Source organism: Diadema antillarum, unplaced genomic scaffold (genome assembly GCF_040938485.1).
Source record: "Diadema antillarum isolate AM-2024a unplaced genomic scaffold, OU_Dant_1.0 seq00001161_RagTag, whole genome shotgun sequence".
In the NCBI taxonomy this organism is placed as follows: domain Eukaryota; kingdom Metazoa; phylum Echinodermata; class Echinoidea; order Diadematoida; family Diadematidae; genus Diadema; species Diadema antillarum.
The window spans coordinates 283009-309073 of NW_027271970.1; the positions used below are offsets into that span (position 1 = coordinate 283009).

At 38.4% G+C, this 26065-nt stretch overlaps 1 protein-coding gene across 1 annotated transcript in view; it reads left to right on the forward strand.

Moving 5' to 3' along the window:
- LOC139744329 (hephaestin-like protein) overlaps positions 1-24733 on the forward strand; it is a 59981-nt gene extending 35248 nt beyond the window's left edge. Inside the window, exons 7-18 of the mRNA XM_071654770.1 lie at positions 864-987; positions 7729-7900; positions 8937-9217; positions 13234-13445; positions 13707-13851; positions 15021-15233; positions 18064-18304; positions 19312-19781; positions 20352-20516; positions 22500-22682; positions 23548-23667; positions 24603-24733. Coding sequence (XP_071510871.1) covers positions 864-987; positions 7729-7900; positions 8937-9217; positions 13234-13445; positions 13707-13851; positions 15021-15233; positions 18064-18304; positions 19312-19781; positions 20352-20516; positions 22500-22682; positions 23548-23667; positions 24603-24709 — 2433 coding nt within the window. The 3' untranslated portion in view covers positions 24710-24733. The remainder of the gene's footprint in view (positions 1-863; positions 988-7728; positions 7901-8936; positions 9218-13233; positions 13446-13706; positions 13852-15020; positions 15234-18063; positions 18305-19311; positions 19782-20351; positions 20517-22499; positions 22683-23547; positions 23668-24602) is intronic.
- Positions 24734-26065: the final 1332 nt, after the last annotated feature.

Below are 26065 nucleotides of genomic sequence, written 5' to 3' on the forward strand. Positions count from 1 at the left end.
TCTGACCAGAATTGCAGAAGTTTATCAGAGAGGGAGAGAGAAAGAGGAAGAGTACCAAGAAATATTTGTTATGTTTTAGAGCTTTATGAAGCAGTCTTGACATAGACATTTTTCACATTAAATTACAATTTGCAAATCTCATACATGTATATCTTAGTTGTAGAAGCCCTGCCCTTGTTCTTTTTTTTTTAATTGTGTGAAAATGTTGTACCATTCCACTATAGAGTGGATGCAAAATTTTGATGCAAACTAAAGAATTTTTGCAAAATTGATTTTTTACAGAGGCAGAGCATTTTATTTATGATATCATACATTTCAAGAATCACTTTAGGTAATCCCATTTTTCCAGAAACCACAGTAAATGAGTATTTTTATATCAAAATGATTTTCTTTTCCATCCTGATTTTCTAGTACCTTAACGGCTTATGCATGACAGCAGGAGAAACCTGGACTATGTAGAGTGTTTTTCTTTCCTCTTGTTTCAATGTTTTGTTTACACACAAGGTAAATGACTGTGCAGTTAGACTTTCAATTTTGTTTCATTATACATTATTATCAGACCATGTCATCTCAAGCTTGAAATGGATAGCTTAAGGCCCAAATTCATGAAGGTGGTACAATTGAAGCCATGGTTTAAACCATGGACAATTTGTATGTAGAGTGGTGCCAAGTGTCGCATAGCCTATTTCGTTATGAAATCAGTCATTTCGTCGATGACTGATTTCGTAACGAAATAGGCCATGCGACACTTGGTGCTCCATACAAATTGTCCATGGTTTAAACCATGGTTTCCATCGTACCACCTTCGTGAATTTGGGCCGAAATGTCTTTCCAATGTTTTGTCTATCTTCCTCACTCTCAAGGAGTTGCGAAATCGTCGTGTTGACACTCTTAGCCTGACACCAGCTGTCATAGCCACAGGGAATATGGAAGCAATCAACCCAGGCACCTGGCTGGCCAAGTCACATGTGGTCACTCACAAACTTGGTGAGTTGCCCTTTCGGTGTAGTTATTTTTCTTGTTGGCATATTTGCTTTTATACACACAAAAAAAAAAAAATATTTAGAAAAATCATATTTTGGGAGGATAAATTAGCAAATATAAACCCTTTCACCGTAAAATTCACCATGTATAGTTGCTAAGGTAGGGCCTATTACTATAAATGTAAAATTTGGGTAAATTTGGATTTCATCACCTTCCTATGTTAGGTAAATCTGGTTTTGATAAGCCATTCTACCATTGCGTTAAGTCTTATTTGACATTGTGTTATGAATGCCAACTTGAACATGGCATGGATTAGGCCTTTTTCAAACTGTATTCAAATTTATGAATGTTTTATTCCCAGAAGCATAGAGACAAGCTAAATAACCTGCTCTTTTTAAATGAATTTCAGTTGCTTCAATCCAGTTTTGCATATATTACTTGTTGATAAGTACAGTATAGGATAAGCTTCGGACAAGCTTTCAGGTTGTCAAGAACAACCTCTGTTGAAAAGGTATGCATGAAATTTGAATATATTGCAAAACCGCTTATTGTGCTTAATCATTGAAATTGCGTACATTTTCTTCTGTCTGGTTGTGTGTCATATTGGCGGAGTTCCAACAGTTGTACCTTGAATTTTCACCAAGCATTTGCTTGCAGCTATTGTCTCCATCTGTTGATCTTGGTATGTTTGCATTAGATGCAGGGGCGGATCCAGGAAATCCGTAAAGAGGGGGCGCGTTTACAAAATTAAAGGGTGGCGCACGCATCCCTCCCCGCATTTTTTCTTTTTATTTCTTTTGTTTCAACAAAAAATAAAGGGGGGCGTGCACCGGTTGCGGTCCTCCCTGGATCCACCACTGAGATGCAAGACTGATTGCATTATTTTTGGGTAATTCCCACGGGCATCTTAGTTTTATTTCTATATGCCTTTTCCAACAGTCTTTCTGCGCAGCCGTACCAACAGTTGTTATAAGTTGTTTAACCTGTTAAGGACGAGTCTCATTTATGCTCGGGCAAGTGTCTATGGGAAATGCGTGTTGTAGCGAAATCAGCCTGTCCTCAATGGGCTAAAGGCAGCAAATGAACCCGACACCAAAAAGTTATCACCATGGCACTGGCTAAAAAAAGTCAAGATACACATCGAAGGTTGAAGACACTGGTTAACAATGTTTTCAGTTTGAAATATGTGGTCTGCGTGGTCCCCTCGTGCTATCAGAGCCTCTGATATTGAACAGATTTGAAGCTACGAAAAATGAGGCTCCTGTATCTAAATTACTACACGTACGTAATGCATGTGATTATGATTGTATTACAGATGTATTATATTATGTTGCAAAACTTGTTGAAATTGGAAAAAAATAACTTTACTGTGTAATGTCATATTTGTTTGTACAATATTGTTTAAGGAAATTGCTGAAAATTGATTAAATTGTATATAGCAATGCCATACAAAAAATAAATCAAATGAAATCATATCAAATCATATCAAAATCAACAATACACGTGCTTCAAAAATCAAATCTTTGAGTAACCATCAGATTTATCATGCACAATATTTCCCACAGAGAATTAATTTTCAAATAATTATACCATTCCATGAATGGTTTCTATTAGCCAGATTAGTTGTTCATAGATCTCTTGATAGTGGAAGTATGAGTCAAAAAACTTTTTGTGCTAGAGTGTTTTTTTTTTTTCATGCATTTGAATTTGAAGTTTGGAACTTCCAAAAGTGACACGCGCGCCGTAATATAAACCATGGAGCTATAGCAGTCCGTGGTTAAACAGTGCCTTTTTAATGGACTGAGACGGCACTTTGCTAGGAGTTAGTTTTGATGCATTGCCATCTCAACATTATGGTCATGGTCACATAGAACATTTTTTAGCTCGCTGAAGGCTCAAGTGAGCTATTGCGATTGTTCTTCGTCCGGCATCCGGCGTCCGGCGTCTGTCGTGCGTCATGCGTCATGCGTCATGCGTCGTGCATCAACTTTTTACATTTTCATCTTCTTCCTGAAAACCCCAGAACTGATTTTCACCAAACTTGGTAGGTATCTCTAGGGGGTTAGGAACTCAATTTGTTAAAATGGGCACCATGCCTCACCCGGGGGCCCCCAGGGGAGCCCCAAACCCCCCAAAATTAAGGAATCTTTAAAAATCTTCTTCTCTAGAACCAGAAGTGATAGAGCTAAGTTAATTCTATGAGTTAGTACATTAATGACTGTAGTTTCAAGTTTGTTCATAGCAGATTCAGGGATGCCCCCCCCCCCCCCTTGCGGGCAGGGGGAAGGGGTGGGGAGGTCCAAGTTGGGGCCTAAATTGTACATTTTCATCTTCTTCTTGAAATATGCATGATGGATGTTCACAAAACTTGACAGGTAGCATCCCTAGGGGGTTAGGATCTCAATTTGTTAAAATGGGCACCATGCTCCACCCAGGTGGTCCCAGCCCCCCCCCCCCCCCCAGCCCCCCAAATTAAGGAATCTTAAAAAAAGTGTTCTTCTCTAGAACCAGAAGTGATAGAGCTAAAATTGATACTATGAGTGAGGGGTTCGAATTTGGACCCTAATTGCACATTTCCATCTTCTGCTTGAGAATGCCTGTTCAAATTTTGGTAGAGCTGTGTGTAATTTGGATTAGTGACTGCGTGAAAGGTGAAGGTGAACTTGCGATACTCAGGTGAGCGCTAGACCCGCGGGTCTCTTGTTTTTTTCCAAATACCCGAGGATACACTGAAAATCATCTAATACTTGATCTGAGCCCATGTTAAAGAACTTTTTCAAAATTTATATTTTTATACTTCATACTCATGCATTCTTATGGTGAGCCACCACTCAAGCATTCTTATGGAAGCTGCAATGTCATAATGTCATCATCCTTGTTCGGTGTAATTTTTGTATTTTATTCTATTTTGTTTATTTTTATTTTGTATTTTTGTATTTTTTATTATTTTTTATTTTTTATTCATTTATTTTTTTATTTTTTTATTTATTTATTTATTTATTTATTTTTCTTTCTTTCTTTATTATTATTATTATTATCTTATTTATTTATCTATTTTTATTTTATTTTTTTTTTTTTGGGGGGGGGGGGGTTCCAGAGTAGGTTTTTCTGCTCAAGGACCATAATTAATTCCACAAATCTAAACATTTAGATGTCAATTTATGCAGGCCTTGTACAGTACATGATGTGAAATTATGAAAATTTACTGGAATTTATTTTAGAAACTGAACATCACAGAAAAAAAAGACCACACCCCATACAAACTAAGTGTGAAGTGTGACAGTGAATTTGAATCATGCTTCACTGACATTAACTTCCCCTAAGATTGCCAGTAGGGCGTATCCCTTCTTTTCTATTATTTTATCTCATTTTGTTTGGTTTGTTTTGCATTGTGGTTTTTTTTTGTGTGTGTTATGAAACTTGAGATGCTGATAGGGGAATAAAAGAACTGCTATCTCTATGATCTCCTAAGGATGACACATTATTGTTAACTTCATTCCAAGATAGTGCAAAGTACACATACCGTAGATACCAAATGCCATCATAACACTTTAAATACTGTATTAAAGTCTCTTGAACTTTTGAGATACAATGTAATAATGGAGAATAAAACAGTAAGCCATTGCAGTGATCATATCTCTTTTTTCTCCCAACTCACATACACTCAATAAGTAACTGTCTTGTTAGGTTATCGACAATAGGAGGAATGCTAATGTGTGGGCACAAACATTTACTCATACACGTCGTATAGATTAACATGGCACACGAGTTGTACGTGCCTTGCCAGTACCATCACACATTAAAGGCTCAATAAAAAGAAACTGTCAAAGTTTTTTGAATAAAGATAATCATAAACAAGTATCACCATGCTCGGAAACTGATGCCCAAATGGTGATGACTTATGCATATCTATGGGGGAAAAACACCCTAATCTCAATGAGAAATATATTATTGTCCCACCCAAATTACAAACATAATTGATTGAGATTATAGGCCTGCAAATGCAAGCGAGAAGAACATATTTTGCAGGCTTGAGTACTGCTTTAGAAATCTTTTATGATAGTCATAAGTGATTGTAAAACCTTTTTGATCTCTGAAACAACAGTAAGGGAAAATTCCCTTTTGATTTCTTAAAATCCTACTGAGAGGAAGTTCTTTTGTTGTATTAGCTAATAGTTTGTGAATGATACATGAAGTGATTAGATAGTCGGGCCCACTTTATCATGTCCACATTTTGTAAAGGTTAGTTTTCAAGTTTGCTCTTCACCTTTTATCATGGTCAGATTAAACACTAGCTTGATGCAAAATTGCATGATGTGTTGCAAAATGGTTTAATTTACAGTCCAGTAAATACCTCTTTCATGTTCCCCCGTGTAATATAGACAAAACACATTTTTCTTTTGTTGATGCATTAATGAAAAACTATATGCGTACTTGCATTATCTATGTGATGTAAATTGTGTAGAAATTCAGTGCAGGAATGAACACTTGTGTGACGTGGCAAGATAGCATTCAATCTGTTTTGATGCGGATAGGCTTTGCTGTGGGCTGGTTCTAGACCTCATGTCCAGATGATCCATTGTGACAAGGCATACGTACACTTTGGCTTAAAGGAAACCAAAACCCAAAGAGCAATGTGGATTGAGTGAAAGCAGCAACTTCAGTAGAACATATCAATGAAAGTTTGAGGAAAATCAGACAGTCGATGGAAAAGTTATGAATTTTAAAAGTTTTGGTGTTGGAACCGCTGGATGAGGAGACTGCTAGAGGTTGTAACATAATGGCCCAAATTCACGAAGGTGGTACAAATGAAACCATGGTTTAAACCATGGACAAAAACCATGGAGTGCCAAGTGTCGCACGGAATATTTCTTTACGAAATTGGTCATTTTGTCGATGAAATGATTATTTTGTAACGAAATGACAACAACTGTAACTAAATGAACATTTCGTCCACAAAATGATAATTCTATTAACGAAACGGTCATTTTGTCGACGAAATGACCAATTTCGTAACGAAATATTCCGTGCGACACTTGGCACTCCATGGTTTTTGTCCATGGTTTAAGCCATGGTTTCATTTGTACCACCTTCGTGAATTCGGGCCAATGTGTGGACAACAATATTAAGAAAATATAAAGAAAATTCCACAAAAATCCACTTTTCTAGCATTATGAAAGAGCACTTGACTAACCGCTCTCAGAAAGTAGGGGGAATATTGCTACCCTTGACATATGTCAGTATCAAGTTGATGGAATGTGTAATTTTCATGAAAAATGAATTTTTGTGGAATTCCCTTTATATTTTCTTTATATTATTGTCCACACATACAACATAACCTTTAGTAGTCTCCTCATCCGGCAGTTCCAACACCAAAACTCTAAAAATTCATAACTTTTGCATTGATTGTCTGATTTTCCTCAAACTTTCACAGATGTGTTCTACTAATGTTGCTGCTTTCACTCAATTCACATTTCTCTTTGGGTTTGGGTTCCATTTAAAGGAGACCTCCGAATGATTTTCAGACTTTTACATTTGAACAACTATAAATTAGTCATACGAAGGACAGAGTTTCACAATTCAAAGTGATTGGGATGAGGAATGAAAATGTTTTCAAAATTTATAACAAATTGCAATGAACAAGGATGATGACATGGCAGCCTCACTATAAGAATGCATGAGTTGTGGCTCAAGGAAGCAGAACAAAAGAAGAAGGTATGCATAGATTCTACACAGGTGAATTTGTTAAGCAAGTGGTATTGTAATGGCATTACACTGCTACATTTCTGAATAATTGAGGCTTCTATGTCATCAACACTGTTCAGTGTAATTTGTTTAAGATTTTCAGAGTATTGGTTTCTCTGCTCAAGGACCACAATAAATTCCACAAGTCCATACATGGAACTGTCGATTTATGTACTACGCGATGTGAAATTATGAAAATCGTCTGGAATGCCCCTTTAATTGCTCTGGCAAACTTTGAAATTTGAGATTGAACACACCCATGGAGTAAAGCGGAAAAAAGCTTTCTACAAGCTCGTCTTTAAAGTGGGCCTCTCTTTTCCAATAACAATCATTTTGAACAATTAGTTTCATATGTTTATGTAACTATGTTATTGTATATATAATATTGTTGTAATTTATTTTACATGCTTTGTTTTCCTTCGACTTGTATTGGCAATGAAAATGTGCGATAGGTAATGAAATTTCATTAGATTTTTGAATTGAATTGAAACCAGCTACTTTCCACTGATGATCTTACTTGCCCTTTCATAGAGATCAGTGATTTCCACCCATACAGTACGTATGCATGCTGGAAAGTCCTCCGATTTCCCAATATAGAAGTCTTTGTCACGTCATAAACCTTCAGCTACTTGCCCTTGCAGAAACTAGAGCATGCACTTTAGTGCGCGTATGAAAACCTCAAAAATGTGCAAATTGAACTCCCAAGTTCATTCACGATTTGACCCTACCTGCCAAAATATAAAAAATCATTCATAAAATCCATAACATTTCTGGATCACTACCAAAATTTAGTCATATAGTCCTTGTGTCGCTCTCAACCTTTCCTGCAAGTTTCATTCAAATCCTTGCACAACTTTTTGAGTTATTTTGCACATGGACAAACAAACAAACCAACTTTAAAGAAAACATATTACCTCTTCGCTTGGCGGAGGTAATAAAACAAAACAAAAACAGTCTGACCATGATGAATTCCTCTTTCAATTGAACACTTGTCTATAGCTGGAGCAGAAGTTTTGTATAGAGTGAATCAGGACTGTGGACCAGGGTACACCCCCGAGCCGCTCTCTGGCCAAACGAGGGAGTACTTCATCGCCGCTGAGCCGCAGGTGTGGAACTACGGCCCAACGGGAATGAACGGTCTGGATAACACTCCACTCAATCAGACAGACAGGTGCAAAATCTACCCTATCTGAACACGTTTTCGATAGACATTTTCCAACAGTGACAGGCTGGTAGTAAATTGCAGGGCCCGCAGAGCATTTTGAAAAGTGGGGGGGGGGGGGCACTTCCAAGTTTTAGAGCTAACAAACAAGCAAGCAAGCAAAAAAAAAAAAACGGTCTTCAGCTCATCTCTCCCCTTCCACTTTTGGGTTTCTTCAGCTGACAAGCCAAAAAAAAAGGGGGGGGGGGTCTTTAGTGCGCAATTAGTAAACATAACCTTATCGCACTCACACTTCAAGATTTCTACCTCTTACCTATTTCTTTTTAGTGCCACTTACAATGTACGTACTTCTGCGTTCAAAAAAAGGGGGGGGGCAAAGTGATGACACCTTCTGTATTCCTTTGTGTGGTACACAAAAAGTGGAGGGCCCCAAGCCTCCCTGCCGCCCCCCCTAATGAATTGCACACTCTGCAAGACAGGGACCCCCATTCTACCCAACTGTCTCTTTTCCAATGTTATTTTGTCAGTACGCATACTCTTTTAATCTATATCGAGAAAACCTTGGAGGAAAGGTTATTTGAATCTACCAGCTGGATCTCCAATGAATAAGCACTGTACGTATGCTGTTTTATATTGAAAATTATCAACTGTTAAAAATCTGCAAGGGGACATCCTAAGGTTTCGGGGGGAGGAGAGTTACATTATCATTAGATAATGATAATCAATGTTATCATTTGACCATGCCATATTGTGTGTCATTGTAGGTCCTGTGGATATGCTTAAAAGTTGTCATTTGTATCTTTGTTAAATGGTAACATGAAAATATATTTTATAATAAAGATTTGAACGAAGTAGATACATCTTTACCTCATTTAGTGAAACGCGCTCATACAAATTCTGTAAATGCTAAATTATGGCAGATCAACCACAAATAACTCACATGAGAATATTGATCTTCACAAGGGATTGAGAACAGATATGAGAGCTGAGTGAAAACCAGAATATTACAAACTCTGTCTTGCTTTCGCCTTGTTTCTCTTCACAGCGCGTCGTACAATTTCTTCTCCGATGAATGTAACAGAATTCCTGGCTCCTACATAAAAGCCAGGTATGTTCAGTACACCGATGAGCAGTTCACCCAGGTCATTGAGCGCAGCTCCGCGGAAGAGTACCTGGGCATTCTGGGTCCGGTGATCCGCGCGGAGGTCGGCGACACCATCCGCGTCACCTTCAGGAACAATGGGAACTTCACCCACAGCATCCATCCAAAAGGCGTGCTCTACAACAAAACCAACGAGGGGATGAATTATGAAGACGGCACTGACGGTACATTATCCTGAACCTGTTTGGCCAGTTTACCACTGTACCACATTACTGATGTGCTATAATTCGACTTTCTTTCTTTCTTTCTTTCTTTTTTGCCGAAAGGAAGACCCGTAAAAACAGGGGTTCGGTTGTGGTACTGTAATCAATAACAGCAAACTTTATGCTCATGAAGGTAACATAGGTCTACTTTTGGCAAATCTTCCAAGGAATATGTTTTAGTAGCACATAAGGGAGCATGTTGGCTGGTGTAAAATCTTGATTTGCTGACATAGAAAGGCATGTCACTTCCCTCCTTACCCCCCCCCCCCCCCCCCCCCTGCTATCTTGAGCACTGCATGGCACACTATCATGGGTATAATATAATCATCACTAAATTAACTGTTTCCATAAACTAACTCTAATCAAAACTCAGATTCTATTGAAATGAAACCTTCAGATATATAGGTGCAGGGGTGTCATTATGAATATCAAAATCTAAATCTGTAATATACATTCTTTCCATCAAATTGGCCAGGATTTTTGCTGTGACTAATACAATGCAGTTGATACACTAAGACATACCATATTTCAATTCATTAATTGTTTTTACCTATTTGCCCTTTGGTGAGCTCTCTAATGCTAAGTTATCAATTCAATTCCCTGATCCCTTTTTCCTGCATGGGTCTTTAGGCTTAAAAATGTATGTCAGGAGAAGATTGAGCAGGCAAGCTTTCTAGTTGTTTTGCTCAATTTTCTATCATAAAACTATGCAGTGCTATCAATTATAATTATAGACAACCTTAGGAACACAAGTAAAATAATGATTTTTAGTTAGTGAATATAAGAGGTTTACTGAAAGACTTGTTGGATTGATGAACTGATGAATGAATGAATGAAAATAAAAATAGAAAAGAAGAAGTTGTAACAATCTAGAAGCTATGTATTGATTAACCCTAAAAAGGCCGGGGGGTTTGAATCAACCCCCCTCGACTTTTTTTGTGACTATTCCGCCAAGCGAAAGTTTTTGACCGCGCCGTTCTCTGACTTTTTACTTTCAAGTCTCGCACATCTTTTGATACCATTTTTGCGAAAATCGTGCCTACCGTTACGTCGCTGCACGACCTTTTATACAAGCCCGTCAGACCGAAAATGGCGCAAAAACGTGATTTTGTGTATAAAGTCTATGCAAATGGAGTTTTCTCACCTTATTCATAAAGATATGATTATTTTCACTTACATAGGCTGACATCAATTAATTTTAGCATAATTATGCTTGAAAAAGTTCTGTCATAAATTTTGCAAAATAAATGATAAAAACAAAAGGTCGAAAGACAAAGAAATACATAAGAAATTCATAAAACAATAAAATACATGAGATGTATTTAAGTTTGATACCAGATTTTTTTTCAAGTACATTGTTAGGAATGCTACAAAGAATGTTATAACCAAAAATTAGGATTCTAGGACCTTTACTTTCTGATTCAGAGCAAAATGTATGATTTTATGCATATATTAGCATAATAAATTAATATAAAGAAAATTTCCATTTCTTTTTGTATGATGTGGTAGATTACGCCACAGGTAATGCATGTGCCAATTTCCATGGCGACTGCGCGATCGATGGCCGAGGGGGGGGGGAGGGGGTTGAATCAACCCCCCCCCCCCCCCCCCCCCCCTCGGCCACAGAACACTCCAAAAAGCCCGGCCTGGTTAGGGTTAATGTAATTTAATTGATGCACATGCTGTGCTGAATCAGTAATTCCACAAACTGATGCTTTTATTGGACATTTATAAGTCTATAAAACCAATTTCTACAGACTCTGACTGATGAAGAGCTAGTAAAGTTGGAAGTCCTTCATTTGTCTGCTATTAACCCAATTTTTTTCTATTGCATTTTGATTCGAGTACACTTGCGTACATATCAAACTCTTTCAATATCACCTTGTCCCCTGAACTGTATCTACAAACTTAGCTATGTACTATGTACTATGTAATCACATTTAATCTGAGCCATTGTCAATTCTTTGATATACTAGAGTCCAAAGGTCACATTGCTTGTCTCACTGAATTCCATCCATTGTATTGAGAAAGAAATTATCTTGCCTGTTTGGTATAACATAAAGGGGGAGCTAGGAGAAGGGGGGGGGGGGGATAGAAGTGATACAGTTAAATTCTATGTGACTGTTTTACCCTCATACAAAGTTTCTAGAATTGTTGAGTATCTAACTTCCTTGCAACTGGTGCACCATAATTGCTATAACCCCAATTTCCCATAGACAGCTGCTCAAGCTTATTTGGGACTAAAGTCTTCAAATGGTTAACTTTTTTTTTTTTGCAGGGGGGGGGGGGGTGGGTGCCTGACAGGCTTTGATTGAAACTGAGTAACTTCAGCCAGTAAATACAATGCTTTCTATCTTCGGCCATATTGCTCTGAGAGATCTGCATATTGTTTCAATGAAACAGAAAGCAATCAACTCCTTCTTGCATTAACTAATGTGAAAAGAATTTAAGAGACTCCCAGCAGCCAAACCTCCTTTTAAATTCTGTAGGAGGCTACCTGAAAATAATCAGGCGATATATAAAAAGCCTCCTTGATCTGGGGAATTATTAACTCCATTTGTGCCAATGACTTAAATTTCTCACACAAACACTGAGGGTTAAACCCTATTGAAATGCATGTAATACACAAGTATCTCCTCGAATTTCCTCCTTGAAACTGCCCTAATTTTTAATTTGTGAATGTGTACAGCCACCCCACCCCCCTCCCCTTCATAGTAGCTTACTGATAAACATACAATCTACCAGAAAAAAAAGATAAACCTTTCACGTATTCAGGAATGTAGCTGAACTTGCCACTCTTTTTTAATAATATTTAGTAAACCATCCAAACTTGACATAGTTGTAAAGGTTAGGAAGCCCAGTCAGGTGCCGCAATGTGCCTCGGTCCAAGAGGAAAGTCATGGGGACACAATGGGATCAGGATGATATTTATATTATATTGGATGGCTATGAATGGGATACCAGGGAATATTGCATGAGTTAGGGCCAATATTGCACGAATCGAAGACGAGTGCAATATTGGCCCTAATGAGTGCAATATTCCCTGGTATTCCATGAATTAATGCCATCCAATATTATCATCTCCAATTATGTAGAGAAAGCATAAACTGTACAAAAATACCGGGCTTCTACTCGTATTTGAAGTTAACTCGGCAGTCGCATCCCAGCGCTGAAAAGGGGAAGCCCCTAAAACTGCGTATAAAGCGATAAAGCAACTAGTATGAAGATTATGCGCACTTGTGATGTAACAAAATGATGCGCACTAGTAGCAAGCGTCAACGCACTCAGCAAGCGCTCGCGCAATACGGTGTGATCTTGAACGGCAAGTAACAATGGTAGCCTATGGGGAATTAATACGTTGGCCTATGCGTTTCGTTCAATATGCTCTGATATTGAACGTTAAAAATTGAGCGGACAACAATACGCGTTTTTAATGCGCCGCTAAAACGTCCTATATAGATGATTATATGTAATATCTTGTCGCCTGCCCGGCAGCAGGGCCCTCAGGCTTGCAAGCTCAAAATATCACGAACAAATGATGATTGAATTATACACGTATAATGAAAGAGCTTTCAAAACTGTGTCAAATTATATTATGAACAAAAATTTGATTTTGTGGTAAAGTTTCAGGTGGCACAACATTTGCTACTGCAACCGGTCAGATTTACTCCAAGGATGTAGGGTTAGGGTTGTGATAGGGCTTTAGGTTTAGTTTGATGTGAGGAGTAGGATCAGGGTATGAAATGGTTATGTTTGGCTTAGCTTGCAAATATTTCATGGGAGCAATTGTCGCGGGGGCAATGGTCGTGGAACCCAAATTTCATGCTAGCGTCCTTCTGCCAAGCAGGAGATGGTCTATTCATTGACAATAGTTCCAGACGCCTGTGCCGAGCAGCAAAGAAAGCACTCCAGCATCAGCGAATCAGGAAACAAAGAACAGTAAGGGTTAAAAAAGAGTTTTTCTGTTTTTTCTGCAGCTGCCTCTCGGGAGGATGGTGCCGTAGCACCCGGAGAAACGTACGTCTACGAGTGGAGCGTACCTCCCTCGTTTGGCCCCACGGACCTGGATGACGAGTGCCTCGTCTGGACCTACTCATCAGCCTTCGACGAAGTGCGGGACCTCTACTCGGGTCTGGTCGGTCCCCTCCTGATCTGCAAGGAAGGCACCCTGAACGATGCCGGCCAGAGGGTATGAGGAAAAGAAACAAATATGTTTTTTAATCTTATCAGAATCCCACATACTTATAATGCAATGTTTGTGTAGTTTGGACGACACTGATAAAGGTAGTAGAGAATATTGCCAGGGCTGCAGTGAAGAATTTTCTAACTGGTATCAGAGATGCGATACGGACAACATACAGAATATTCCATCCAAAGGGTTTGAAATGCTCTTGATACTCGTGCAATTTAGATACTGAAGACATTTAGCTGATATTGCATTCGATTTCAGACTGACGTTGCCCAGGAGTTTATCCTCCTCTTCATGATCTTCGATGAAAATCTCAGCTGGTACATTGATGAAAACATCGCCAACTTTACTTCCTGTGCAACTGATCCTGAAGATGGAGACTTTATGAGCTCTAATTTGTTGACAGGTGCAGTCTCTTTCCATCTCTCTGTGATTGTCTGAATGAATGAATGAATGGATGGATGGATGGATGGATGGATGGATTGATGGATGGATGAATGAATGAACAAATGAATGAATGAATGAATGAATGAATAAGTGAACAAACGAGTGAGTAAATGAATGAATGAATGAATGATTCAGTGAATGAATAAATATGTTAATGAATGAATGAATAAGTGAATGAATGAGTGAGTAAATGAATGAATGAATGAATGATTCAGGGAATGAATGAATATGTTAATGAATAAATAAGTGAATGAATAAATGAATGAGTCAATGAAGAAATGAATGAATGAATGAGTGAATAAATGAATAAATAAGTGAATGAATAAATGAATGAATCAGTGAATGAATGAATGAATGAATGAATTAATTAATGAATGAGTCAATGAATGAATGAAACAATGAATGAGTGAATGAATGAATAAATGAATAAATTAGTGAATGAATGAGTCAATGATGAATGAATGACTGGCTGAGTGAGTGAATGAATGAGTGAATCTAATACTAATATCCTTTGTTTGAATAAAAAAGCAGGAGAACACTATTTAAAAGAAAATAAGTAAGTTCATTATAAAAAAATAGAGAGAAATGAATCTTTACAATGATACTGCTCTTGTTGCATCAAAAGAAATATTTTTGAAGATATTATGGAAATTATAACACATATCTTAATTATTTTCTTTATTTCTCAACAGCTTTACTCTGAAATATCTCAAGTTGATGAAAATAGATATGAGATCAAGATAGATTCGCAAGTCTTTTTTTTTCAAAATCTGGTTGCAAAGGTGTTATATCTTGAGTGCGTCATGTGTAGATGTCCGGATCCTGAAATGATTTATGTTGCCATAGTGTTTCAAATTTGAGGTACTGAGTCTAAAAACAATGTTTGACATGTGTGACATCATCAGCACTACATAGCTGATGTCTCAAAAACCTAGGCTGTCAGGAAGCCAATGTTCTGGTCTGGTTGGTTTTCTTTGTTTTTTGTCTTTGAGATATTTCTGATTTTGTGAGATATGGAAGTAAACTTCTAATTAGAGCTTTGAAACAGAAGAGACAGAAATAGAGTAATTCTTGTTCCTGCTTGGAACTACGATTGTTTTATTTGTGCCTGCTTGTTGTCCTCTATAGGTATCAATGGTTTCTCTTTCGCCAACTTGCCTCAGCCTGTGATGACCTCGGGTCAAAGGGTTGCCTGGCACATTCTCGACCTGGGCAAGGACACAGACCAGCACACAGCCTACTTCCACCAGCTCAGCTTCCTCTGGGAGGGGCGGAGAGTGGACAGCGTGCCCCTCTTCCCTGGCACCACCCAGTCCTTTGTGAGCACACCCAGAAACCCTGGTGAGTTTATGTTCATAAATTATGTGCTCTCAGATACACCAAGTTAGTGTAAAACCATGAATGTTCATGTACATTTTAATTTTGCGAGAGCCAAGATTTGCGAAAAAATGCATGCAAAGGCTCTTGTCTACACTTTATGCATTGAATGCCAGAGGCACTTCGTGAAAATTTCATTCTGCTATTAAAAATATCATGTTGTACAGTATTGTATATTTCCTAGATGTAGGGAAATACGAGGTATGATATTAAACCACATAGACACAATGTCTTGATCTACAATAACTGTATGGTTGCATCATACCTTGTGCAGCATCATATTTTATGAGTTGAGCTCATGAATATATATTGTATGAATCTCTCTGGCAGTATAAACTACGCACGGGTTTTGCACAATGTGCTTTTACATCGTGTTTGATTCCTATCTATGGTAGTTTATAAAAGTGCCCCACCTACTTGCACCACATATAATGAGGACATGCAAACAAATATATTATTTTGTATGTCAAGACAGGGCTCAAGATGTCATTTCGATACATGATGTATGTTCAGACAATATTATAGTGATCTTTATTCATGCAACCAAATACGAAGAATAGCAGTTTAGATGCATGAAACATTGCAGATCAATATGCCATACAAATGTTTATCCATATCTGGTTATCCATATTAGAACTTTCTGGTCAGAAAGGGGGACAGTCCACATAAAAGGCTTGAATTGATATTCAAAACATTATGTATAGGCCTATTGTATGTAAGTAACTTTTATTTTGTGCCAGTGTTTGACAAATTCCGCATGCATAGATCAGTTGTATAGTATGAAACACACATTTCACAAATTTCTACCTTGTTTCACCAGACTAATGTAACATGGTGATTATTGGGTCTCTTCTTCTTACTCGAGCATCTAAGTTAGGTCACCAGATTTGCTCTCTACTGTATGATACAGTCTATGTATGCAGTCTCAAAGCAAATAGTGTCTGCCATTTTGGAAATGGAAACAGCTGTTTGGTAAACATGACAGGTCATGTGTTCTGCACAAGTCCTGCACACCAGAATGATTCACCCTCTTATTCTTTAATTATTTGAATCAAATGAGAAACAAATGTACAAACTTGTACCAGTCAATAGGCCTACTTGGCTGTCATCATCATCATCATCATCATCATCATCATTATCATCATCATCATCATCATCATCATCATCATCATCATCATCATCATCATATCATTGTCATCAACATCAATAGCAGCAGCATTATTATCATAATCACCATTATTACCAACCATCCTTGTCATCATCATTAGTACACTGTATCATTATCATCCTTAACGTCATCATCATAATCACCACATAGCTTTATTAAAGCCAATGTCATCATCATCAGGTGCGGCGATACGGTGCAATTAATTCGCCAAAAGCATAGATATGACCTCGAAGCCTCATTTGCATAAAGTAAACAGCTTGTGTGCATAAAACCGCTGGGTAAGTGTTGCAGGACAATTGCAATATCTCACCTCAGAAGCCATCAAATGAATAAATCTATGCAGCAAATTGAAGGAGAAACTGTCCTCTAACTCGCAATGTTAGTTATTTGGGGTTTTATTGAAAGTAAACCTGTGAAAATAATGTCAAAACTTAGCTTCCAAATCAGAAAATTTGGTTTCTAAACAAGTGCTTTTTTCTCACATTTTCCTTCATTGCCCAAATATGAAACTTCGGTATATGACTTATGGTAGTATATCCATACTGTTTTCCAAATATCTTTTCTGTATCATTTGGCGCACGGATATGTCGGTAAAAATTGTGATCACTGTCACTAGTGACCCATGTAAAATCCAAAGCATAAGCAGTACGCCGTCCGATGTATCGGTTTTTGTGCTGCATGAAGCAGTTGACGCACATTCCAGGGTTTGTCTCTCGCCCACTCACCACCCTGTGGACCAAAAACCAAACCCTGTCGCCGTGCGCCAAACCTGACACCGCTGATTGGCTAAGCGTGCACTGACCGGTAGAGAACGCATGCGCAGGAGGATGATCTAGTTGTGCATGTGCAGTATTTTCTCTTAAATTCTTTTGTCTTTTTGCTCTGATTTTCACCTAACTACCAATTGCGCAAACACGAGACTACGCAGGTAGTGAGTCTGGTGTATACAGACTAGCAATATGTTAATCAAATGCATATTCATGTAGGCGCAGACTTATGTCGGGAAATAATCGTAACCCTTTCCCACGGTCGACTCAAACCGAAAAATACACATATCTCGAAAGATACATCAGTATTTTCACCCAAAAATCATATGAAGGAAGATATATATCCATATTAGATATATGTGTGAGGTTTCAAAGGATTTGGTGGTAAAATAAGGGAGATACGAGGAGGTGAACTTTGGAGAATTTTTTTTGTCCTTCGCTCCGCACGGTGCTTCGATGACCGTTATGAATTCAAAAGCTTACGCCCCTTTTTGCAGAGTTAACTGCACCGTATCGCCAGGCCTGATCATCATCATCGTCATCACCAGCTTCATTATCATATTCTTCATGACCGGTTATTATCACTATCATCAACAAGATTAATGCATATTATCAGCAGCAGCAGCAGCAACATCATCATCATCATCATCATCATCATCATCATCATCATCATCACCTTCGCCATCATCAACATCATCATATCTCATCATCATTTCACTGTCATCATCATCCCCAGCTTGATTTTCATCTGTGCCATCATTATTTCACAATATTATCACTGCTGTTATCATTTTTATCAAATATCATAATTGTTTCTATCATCATGACAATTTAATCATGCAATATATTTTACACCTAGGTACATGGCTCATTGAATGCCACACAAACACACATCTTGTGGATGGCATGTATGCACTCTACAAGGTAGAAGAAGACCCCTCTTCCTCCTCCAACCAGCAGGAAACGGGGCCAGAGGATGGAGTGGTCCCTGAGAGTGGTACAGTGAGGCGGTTCTTCATCGGAGCAGTGGAGGTGGAGTGGGACTACACCCCGGTTCTCTACGACCCCGTCAGGAGCCAGGCTCTCACGGATGAAGCAAGGTTAGGATGGCTGCAGTTGGGGAATGTTTATCCTTTTCACTTTCAACCACATTCAGTCTTACTTTTTGAATATTAACCTGTTGAGGACAAGTCCTGAGTATACTCTGGCGAGTGCCTATGGGAAATGCGTGTTGTAGCAGAGACTCCAACTCTCCCCTTTTCGACGGGAGATCTCCTGCCGTAAACCCATTTTTGCAAAATCTCCCGTTCTCCCGCTGGAGATTTGATTTCCCCCGCCCTGGCTCTGTGTCTCCCGGTGGAAAGGATTTCTTACTTATTGCCATCGTATGTTGAAAAAATAAGCCTTAGATAGCACCAGAGAACATCTAGAACCCTAGGAAGTTCGTGCTTCGCACACATCAACTTGGAGTCTCCCGTTTGCTAGGGGTTTCGGGCGGGAGAATCTCCAGATCAGAAGGTGGTTGGGGTTGGAGTCTCTGGTTGTAGTGAAATTGGCCCGTCCTCAATGGGTTAAGGTGGTTACTTCATTAAATGTCATCTTGCATCATGTACTGTAAAGCCACCAAACACACAAAAGAGAGAGCACAGGGCAGTTCTTCAGCTGTGTAGTATATTCAGCCAGTTTTTGTATGTTTGACACTTCTACACTCATGCAACACTGCATGCTGGCATTGGTCCGATGGTCTAGACTGGTAAAAATCACTGTTGGACCAGAAACTTTTTTTTCAGGAATGGGCCAGTATAGAACGGAAAAACTGGGTACCTACTGGTCCAGCAGACAGGTCGGACCTATAGAAAAAAAAATGGGTTAATGCGCAGCCATGCAGTCATGTACTATATATATCTTTACTATCATTGTACTTTAATGAGCTAGAATGTATTAGGACATGTATGATGCACCATGTTTAATAACAAATCCCCAATTTCTTTATATCTTTTTTTTTCTCAAAAAAACCCCCCAGCAACAATTAAAAGACATTTTATCCTATGAAAACAGTATAATTATGAACTTGTGCTCTCTGTCAATGTTCCCATGATATTTTCAGCCCCGGGTACGTCTTTGTGAATAGAGGAGATACCATGATTGGGAGCAGGTACCGCAAGGCCCTCTTCCGAGAGTATGAGGATGGCACGTTTGTCCGGCAGGTGATGCGGACGTCCAATGAGGACCTCTCCCTCGGGCTGCTGGGCCCCGTCATCAGGGCTGAGGTCGGTGACACCATCGAGGTCGTCTTCAAGAACATGGCGACGCGACCGTACAGCATCCATCCCCAGAATCTCCTCTACGACAAGGCCAATGAGGGCGAGGTTTACGGGAATCGGACTGTCAGCGACACGCCTGTCCAGCCCCAAGAACAGAGGACGTACACCTGGTACGTGTCTGAAGAGCACGGACCTTCCGCAACCGAAGATGCGTGCCTCACCTCAGTGTACTACTCCGGTGTCCTGCGGGTGGAAGATACCAATAGTGGTCTCGTGGGACCGATGGTCCTTTGTCGTCCAGGGACTCTCGGAGGTAGGTCTACACAATGCTGCTCTAGACTACCTGTGCAAGTCCTCATTCATGCCCTTTAATCCATTGAGGACAAGTCTGGAGTATTCTCAGGCAGGTGTCTTTGGGAAATGCGTGTTATAGCGAAATAAGTCCGTTCTCAACGGATGAACAGATCAAGTCATCTAGTCTCAGAAATCACATATTTATCCTTAAATGATGTATCCGTTTTCCTTCACAAGTTTTCCAATTCTTCGTAGTGTTTTATGAGGCAGAGACTACACAATTTTCACAAATAGCAGTAACATATATGAGCAACAAAAATCTAAAATAAAAGATAATCTTTTTTCCACTTGATCTTTGATATGAAATACTAGCAGTTAATAATGAAAATTGTGAGGGTGAAATAATGCATTAAAGGACAAAAAAATGTGATTCATCTCAGGTGACTAGAAGATGGTCAACAAACCTATAATTACAGACTTGCTAGGGAAATTATACAAGGAGAATACTCCAAAGGTCAAACTGAAGTATTTCTGCCAAGAATTAAAGCAGTGCTTATGATTGAACGTGTGGTATCCGTACCTGTTACAGAGAATGGGCGGAGGAGGGACGTGGACCGCGAGTTCCACCTCTACTTCTCGGTCCTGAATGAAAACAAGAGCTGGTACCTGAGGCAGAACATCCAGCACTACTGCCTGACACCAGACGCAGTGGACGAGAGCGACCCCGACTTTGAAGAAAGCAACCTTATGCATGGTAAGAGGAAAGTTTTATCAAAGATACCAAAATTATTCTCAAGGTTGGGTGCACATCTTTTCTGGTAGCTGGGATTAAAAAAAAAAATATCAAAATCGCCTGTACATTTGAGGAGCTTGAGCGTGTGATATGGCATTCAAGAACTTGGACAGTCGGCGTTCAGAATCATTCATCCACTATTCTGTTTTGGAAGGTGTCCATGAAATATCTTGTGGCTATGAGAATCATCGGACGGTATTAGGTAATTTCAAAGTTAATTATGGAAGAAAAGTCAGTAATTTTGTTCAAAAAGTATGCTGATTGTGGGTTTGTTTTTACTCTAGCTGCAGCTTTCCTTTGACTCATATGTCACATTAGATACCCAGATATCCAATCTTGAGGATAAGGCAATTCCAAATAAGTTCAGAATTAGTCTGAAAGGAAAGAGTCAAAGTTTACAAGCACAACAGTAAAGATTTAATCAAGATGAAATAAAAATTAGGGAATCTATGAAATTGTGAAGTATCTGGTTAAATTTTGCCAAGGATTACAGTTCTTGAACAGTTGATGTGAGTGATATTATTCAAGTTTGCCTTGCAATCACATGGTTCAGGTTCGAAGTCTGTTGAATCGTGGTGAACAATTTTCATGCATTCCCTCTAGAAGTTAAGCAAAACACTCTGTCCCTCTGATAGGACATGAAATGGAGATTGCCATGAGCAAAAAGAGTCAAAACTTAAGCATGCAAAGGATCCCACTTCATTCCTTCTTGACAAAGAGAAGGCTGCTATGAAAACCCAGTGAGGTAATCTGCCCTGAATACACACAGGGAAATTACAACAGACCAGTTAATTAGCGTGGCAACATACCAGATGGTTAACTGTACTCTAACTGAAAAGAGAAGAAGAGATTGGAGTAGGAGGTGGAGATGGAGGAGAAAAAGAAGAAGAAGAAGAAGAAGAAGAAGAAGAAGAAGAAGAAGAAGAAGAAGAAGAAGAAAAAGAAGGATTAGGATTAGGAGGAGAAGTAGGAGAAGAGCAAGAAGAAAAGGGAGGAGGAAAAAAAGGAGGAGAAGGAGAAGAAGAAGGATGAAGAAGAGTGAGACCTATGAAGAATGACATCTGAACCCCTTGTCTTCTGGAACCTCGTAGATCGCATCCAAAGTCTGATATTTTTCCATCCCGCAGGGAACAGGTTTACCCTTCTCTTGAACCTGTGGGTGTTGTGTGTGCCTTCAGCTATTAAATTGAATCCACAAGATTTTTGCCTATTTGTTGCCCAAATGTATGTGCATTTCTTTCAATCTAATGAAAAAGAAGTCTCTTCATGTCTTGGTCCCATATGCTATGAAAATAGAAAGATGTGTCTGTGCACCATTATCTTTTTGTTCTATCTTCTTCTTTTTTACCTTTGAAAAGATGATGACCATACTAAATTTAAAAAATACACAAATTTTCAGTTGACATTACCTGAGGGAATAAACTATGTATAAAATTTGACAACTATATGTTTCATATAGTAAACTTACAGCTATTCTTCAGTGAATGATATGCCATTTTACAGGTTGTCTCAGTGTCAGCCTTACTTTAAAATTATGTATGTGTACTCTTTAAAAAAAATCGAGTGAAAATTTTCACTCTTAAACAAGTGAATACAAAAAAGAGTGAATTTAGAGCGAAATTGGAGTGAATTTTGAGTGAAAATGTTCATTTTCACTCGTTTTAGAGTGACGTCAGGGATCTCTCCAAAATCTTCGAGTGATCAATGAGGTCACTCCAAAATGAGTGAATATGAACATTTTCCACTCGAAATTCACTCCAATTTCACTCTAAATTCACTCTTTTTTGTGTTCACTCCTTTAAGAGTGAATATTTTCACTCGATTTTTTTTAGAGAGTAGTCTTTGTGTTGCTTTCATTCGGATGAGAAAAATTGTGTCTCTGCTCGGATATGCACCAATGGGCCACATCGTTCTCTCATTTTTCTCATGACCTTTGCCCTCCAGGAATCAATGGCTACCTGTACAACAACCTCCACCACCTGGAGATGAGGGTTGGGGAGCGAGTGGCGTGGAATCTCATCGGTCTCGGCGATGAAGTGGATCTCCACACGGTTCACTTCCATGGCCACACCCTGACCTACGAGACGGAGCATACCAACAGACTGGACGTCTCTGAACTCATACCAGGTGTGTGTCTGATATCGTGTGTTATTTCATTTGTTTCATACCTACCAGAGCCGCCAAGTCTCCCTGATTCTGCAGGAGTCGCCCTGAAAATGTCAAAATCTGTTCATGTCTGAATAAGAGAATATTAAAATCTCCCTGATTTGAGAATTAGTTTCACCCATTGAAATGCATGTAACACACAGACATCTCCCTGATTGGTTTGTGGAATCTCCCTGATTTGGATGTGGGAATGTTGGTAGACCTGAGCTATGACAAAGAAGGAGGAGGTTAAAGGAAGCCCAAACCCAAAGAGCAATGTGGATTGAGTGAAAGCAGCAACATTAGTAGAACACATCAGTGAAAGTTTAAGGAAAATCGGGCAATCAATGCAAAAGTTATTAATTTTTCTAATTTTGGTGTTGTAATGACTGGATAAGGAGACTAGTAGAGTTCATGATGTCATGTGTGGACAACAATACATTACAAGTGCTTTTCTAGTTTATTTTTTGTCATATCTTTAAGTTTATGTTATTTCATTTCATATTACATGTATATCAATGTATGATTATTGAATCTACTCTATTTTTGTTGATATATTAATGAAGATAATAATGATATTGGTAGATAGTGATAATTATGTCATAGATATTGTACACTACCATTGCTGAAGCTTAGGAAAAGTGCAGCTATCACCTCATTTTTATGTAAACTGGTGGTATTTGGAGTTAAAATAATGTTGTCAGTTTTCAGTGGATGTTGAATTATAAGTAAGAATTTGTGATGGTAGCAGTCAATTTGAAAGTGAAAAAGTTACCAGCATGAGCTGTAATTGCTGGCAAGATGGTCAAATGACCCTTATGTCTCAAATCCTGTGTGTGAAATCTAGGGACTTTCTTGACACTTAACATGGTGCTCGACGACCCCGGAGTCTGGCTGCTCCACTGCCATGTCAACGACCACATCCTTGGAGGAATGGAGACTTACTACATCGTTCACGATGCAGATGGTGAGTGGTTTATTCTGCTCGACCACTGGAGTGGATGTTTCAATTTTATGTGTTTGAAATTTGTTTCCCTAACGAAGAGCTTTAAATGCCTATAGATGGAGAAGTTAACTTGGGACCAGTGGCCTTATTTGAATGCTGCTTTGTTTTGAAGTGGTGGAGGTAAATTTCTTACCAGTATTCATTATTAAGCTAAAGCAAACTGAATGCTAGTAGATAAGAGCCAGGTTGGAGGTGAAAATTTCCACTTTCACAAATTCTCTGATACACAGTTTTTTAACAAATAAGCGTAATACAAAATATATACATGTGAAAGCAGAAGAGAAAATTGAGCAAGTACATAACCTATGTGAAACTGTTCAAAATGATTGTGTTTATGGAAATTAGATAGTATGTGATAATGGAAGGGTCAGGAAAGAAAGGTCAATAGAATTGATGGTCTATCAGAATAGTTCTACAAAGTGGTATGCCTTGTAAAACTTGCTCCAAGAATAACTGGAAGACTTTGACAATTGAAATATCTTGAATAACTATCTAATGAGATGTCATCATCATATCAAATAATATCTATTTTCCCCTCCTAGAGTTTCTAAGTGCAGCACCACTTTTTGATTTGTAATAGTAGAAAAGAAAGATTACATGGCTGTGGGTCATTTAAAGTCCAATCCTAGACCCCCCCTCCCCCCAGTTGGGCCTCTTGAATCACTATTGCCAACAAAGTCACATGCAAATCAAGTCATTGATTTTCATGAAAAAAAAATGAAATTGTCAAATTCAACCCATCGGTTCCACTTCAAGCTGGGATGTCAATAGAGCCCAGGGAAATTTTCCTCTCCAAAGCCAGATGGCATCTCATAGGTAAGTCTGCAAGCACAATTAGATATATATATTTTTTTCATTCCATGGCGTTTTCTTCCATCATTTCTTCCAAACTACAGAAACGACCACCCCAGAAACTACAACGTCGATGTCTCCCACAAACAAAAGCATGGCTGTTCTCACCTTCTTGTTGGCATGGACTGTTACACTGTGGACATCGTTTTAAATGCAGGTTCCATGTTGGAGTGCTTTTGTTTTAAAGAATCGCTAATGGTACAAGATATCACACTAAAAACACTTTTCCTTTGTCTATACAATATGACAATGTCATTCCATGATGATACCGTCAGATACAGCAGTTGATATGTGTAGTCGTAAACAAGTAAATCCTACTAGGCCTTTCCATCTGGTTGTGATATGTACATAATTTGCTGATATCCTAATTGAGGACTCTATGCTATCCTAAAGTCATTAATTGCAACATAAAAATACCTAATTAGAAAGTATTGAGCAGTCCTTGAGTTATAAAGGTCATCTGTACCGCATATGATGGATTAACCAACGGATCTAAAAAGAGAATGATTATGAGGATTAAAATGAAAATAGATCTACCTGTCGCTGTTACTCAAATTTGAGCAAGGAATTGGCAATGTTGATACATAGCAGTTGACTCGAAACAGAAAATTAAGCTTTTACCTTCAGATAGACAAAACTTTATATTGCTTTATTTCTATATAGTCAGATAGAGATAGATGGTATATATATCTGCTTCTCTCCACCCCTGCTGGGTTAAAAATGTTACTTATCTGTTCTAATGACAGACCAAACTATAGTGGAGTCTTATGGACTGATTGTAATGAGTGTTTCAGGAAAATTATAATTTTCTTCTTATGTGTCTGCATTTTAACACTTTGCATTAGTACAATTTTTGTTGAATGTGTGAATGTCACTTTAAATTTTTAGTACATATGCTTTAAAGCTGTACTTTATAAATGACATGTAATGTTTTGTTAAACTTGCCATATCCTTGAAATCTTTCATTGTAGACAAGAGCTTTCAAATCAAAGTGCAAATTAGAATAATTTGTGTTTTTTTTACTCAACTGGCTCAGAATGGAATATTTTTCATTTAACATGCTAATGTGGATTTCAAAAGACTAAAAAAACAAAGCATTGTCATTAGGATGTTTTTATATTAATATACAGTACATATTGTTTTTAAAGATAATGAACATGTTGTGATGCATTGCTTGCTATCATTGTGATGACAAATCTTTGGTATGAATTTCACAACAGCACTTGAAAGTTTATGGATATTAGTTTTCTGAAAAGGGAGGAAATTTCATTTAGCCAATATTTTGTGAATTTCTATGCAATACATTTAGACAGTCACATTCACATTGCTCCATTTTAGTGATGGTGGAATGGCAAATTGTAATGGCAAATCTGCACACCATTCCTCAGTGACCAAACACACTGATTGAAAGAAATTGAGAACATGCTTCAAGTTAAGTCAAATCTCTTCAAATCTTTAGAAAGTTCAAATCTCTTTACCTGTTTGACACCTATTGTCTAACTGTAAG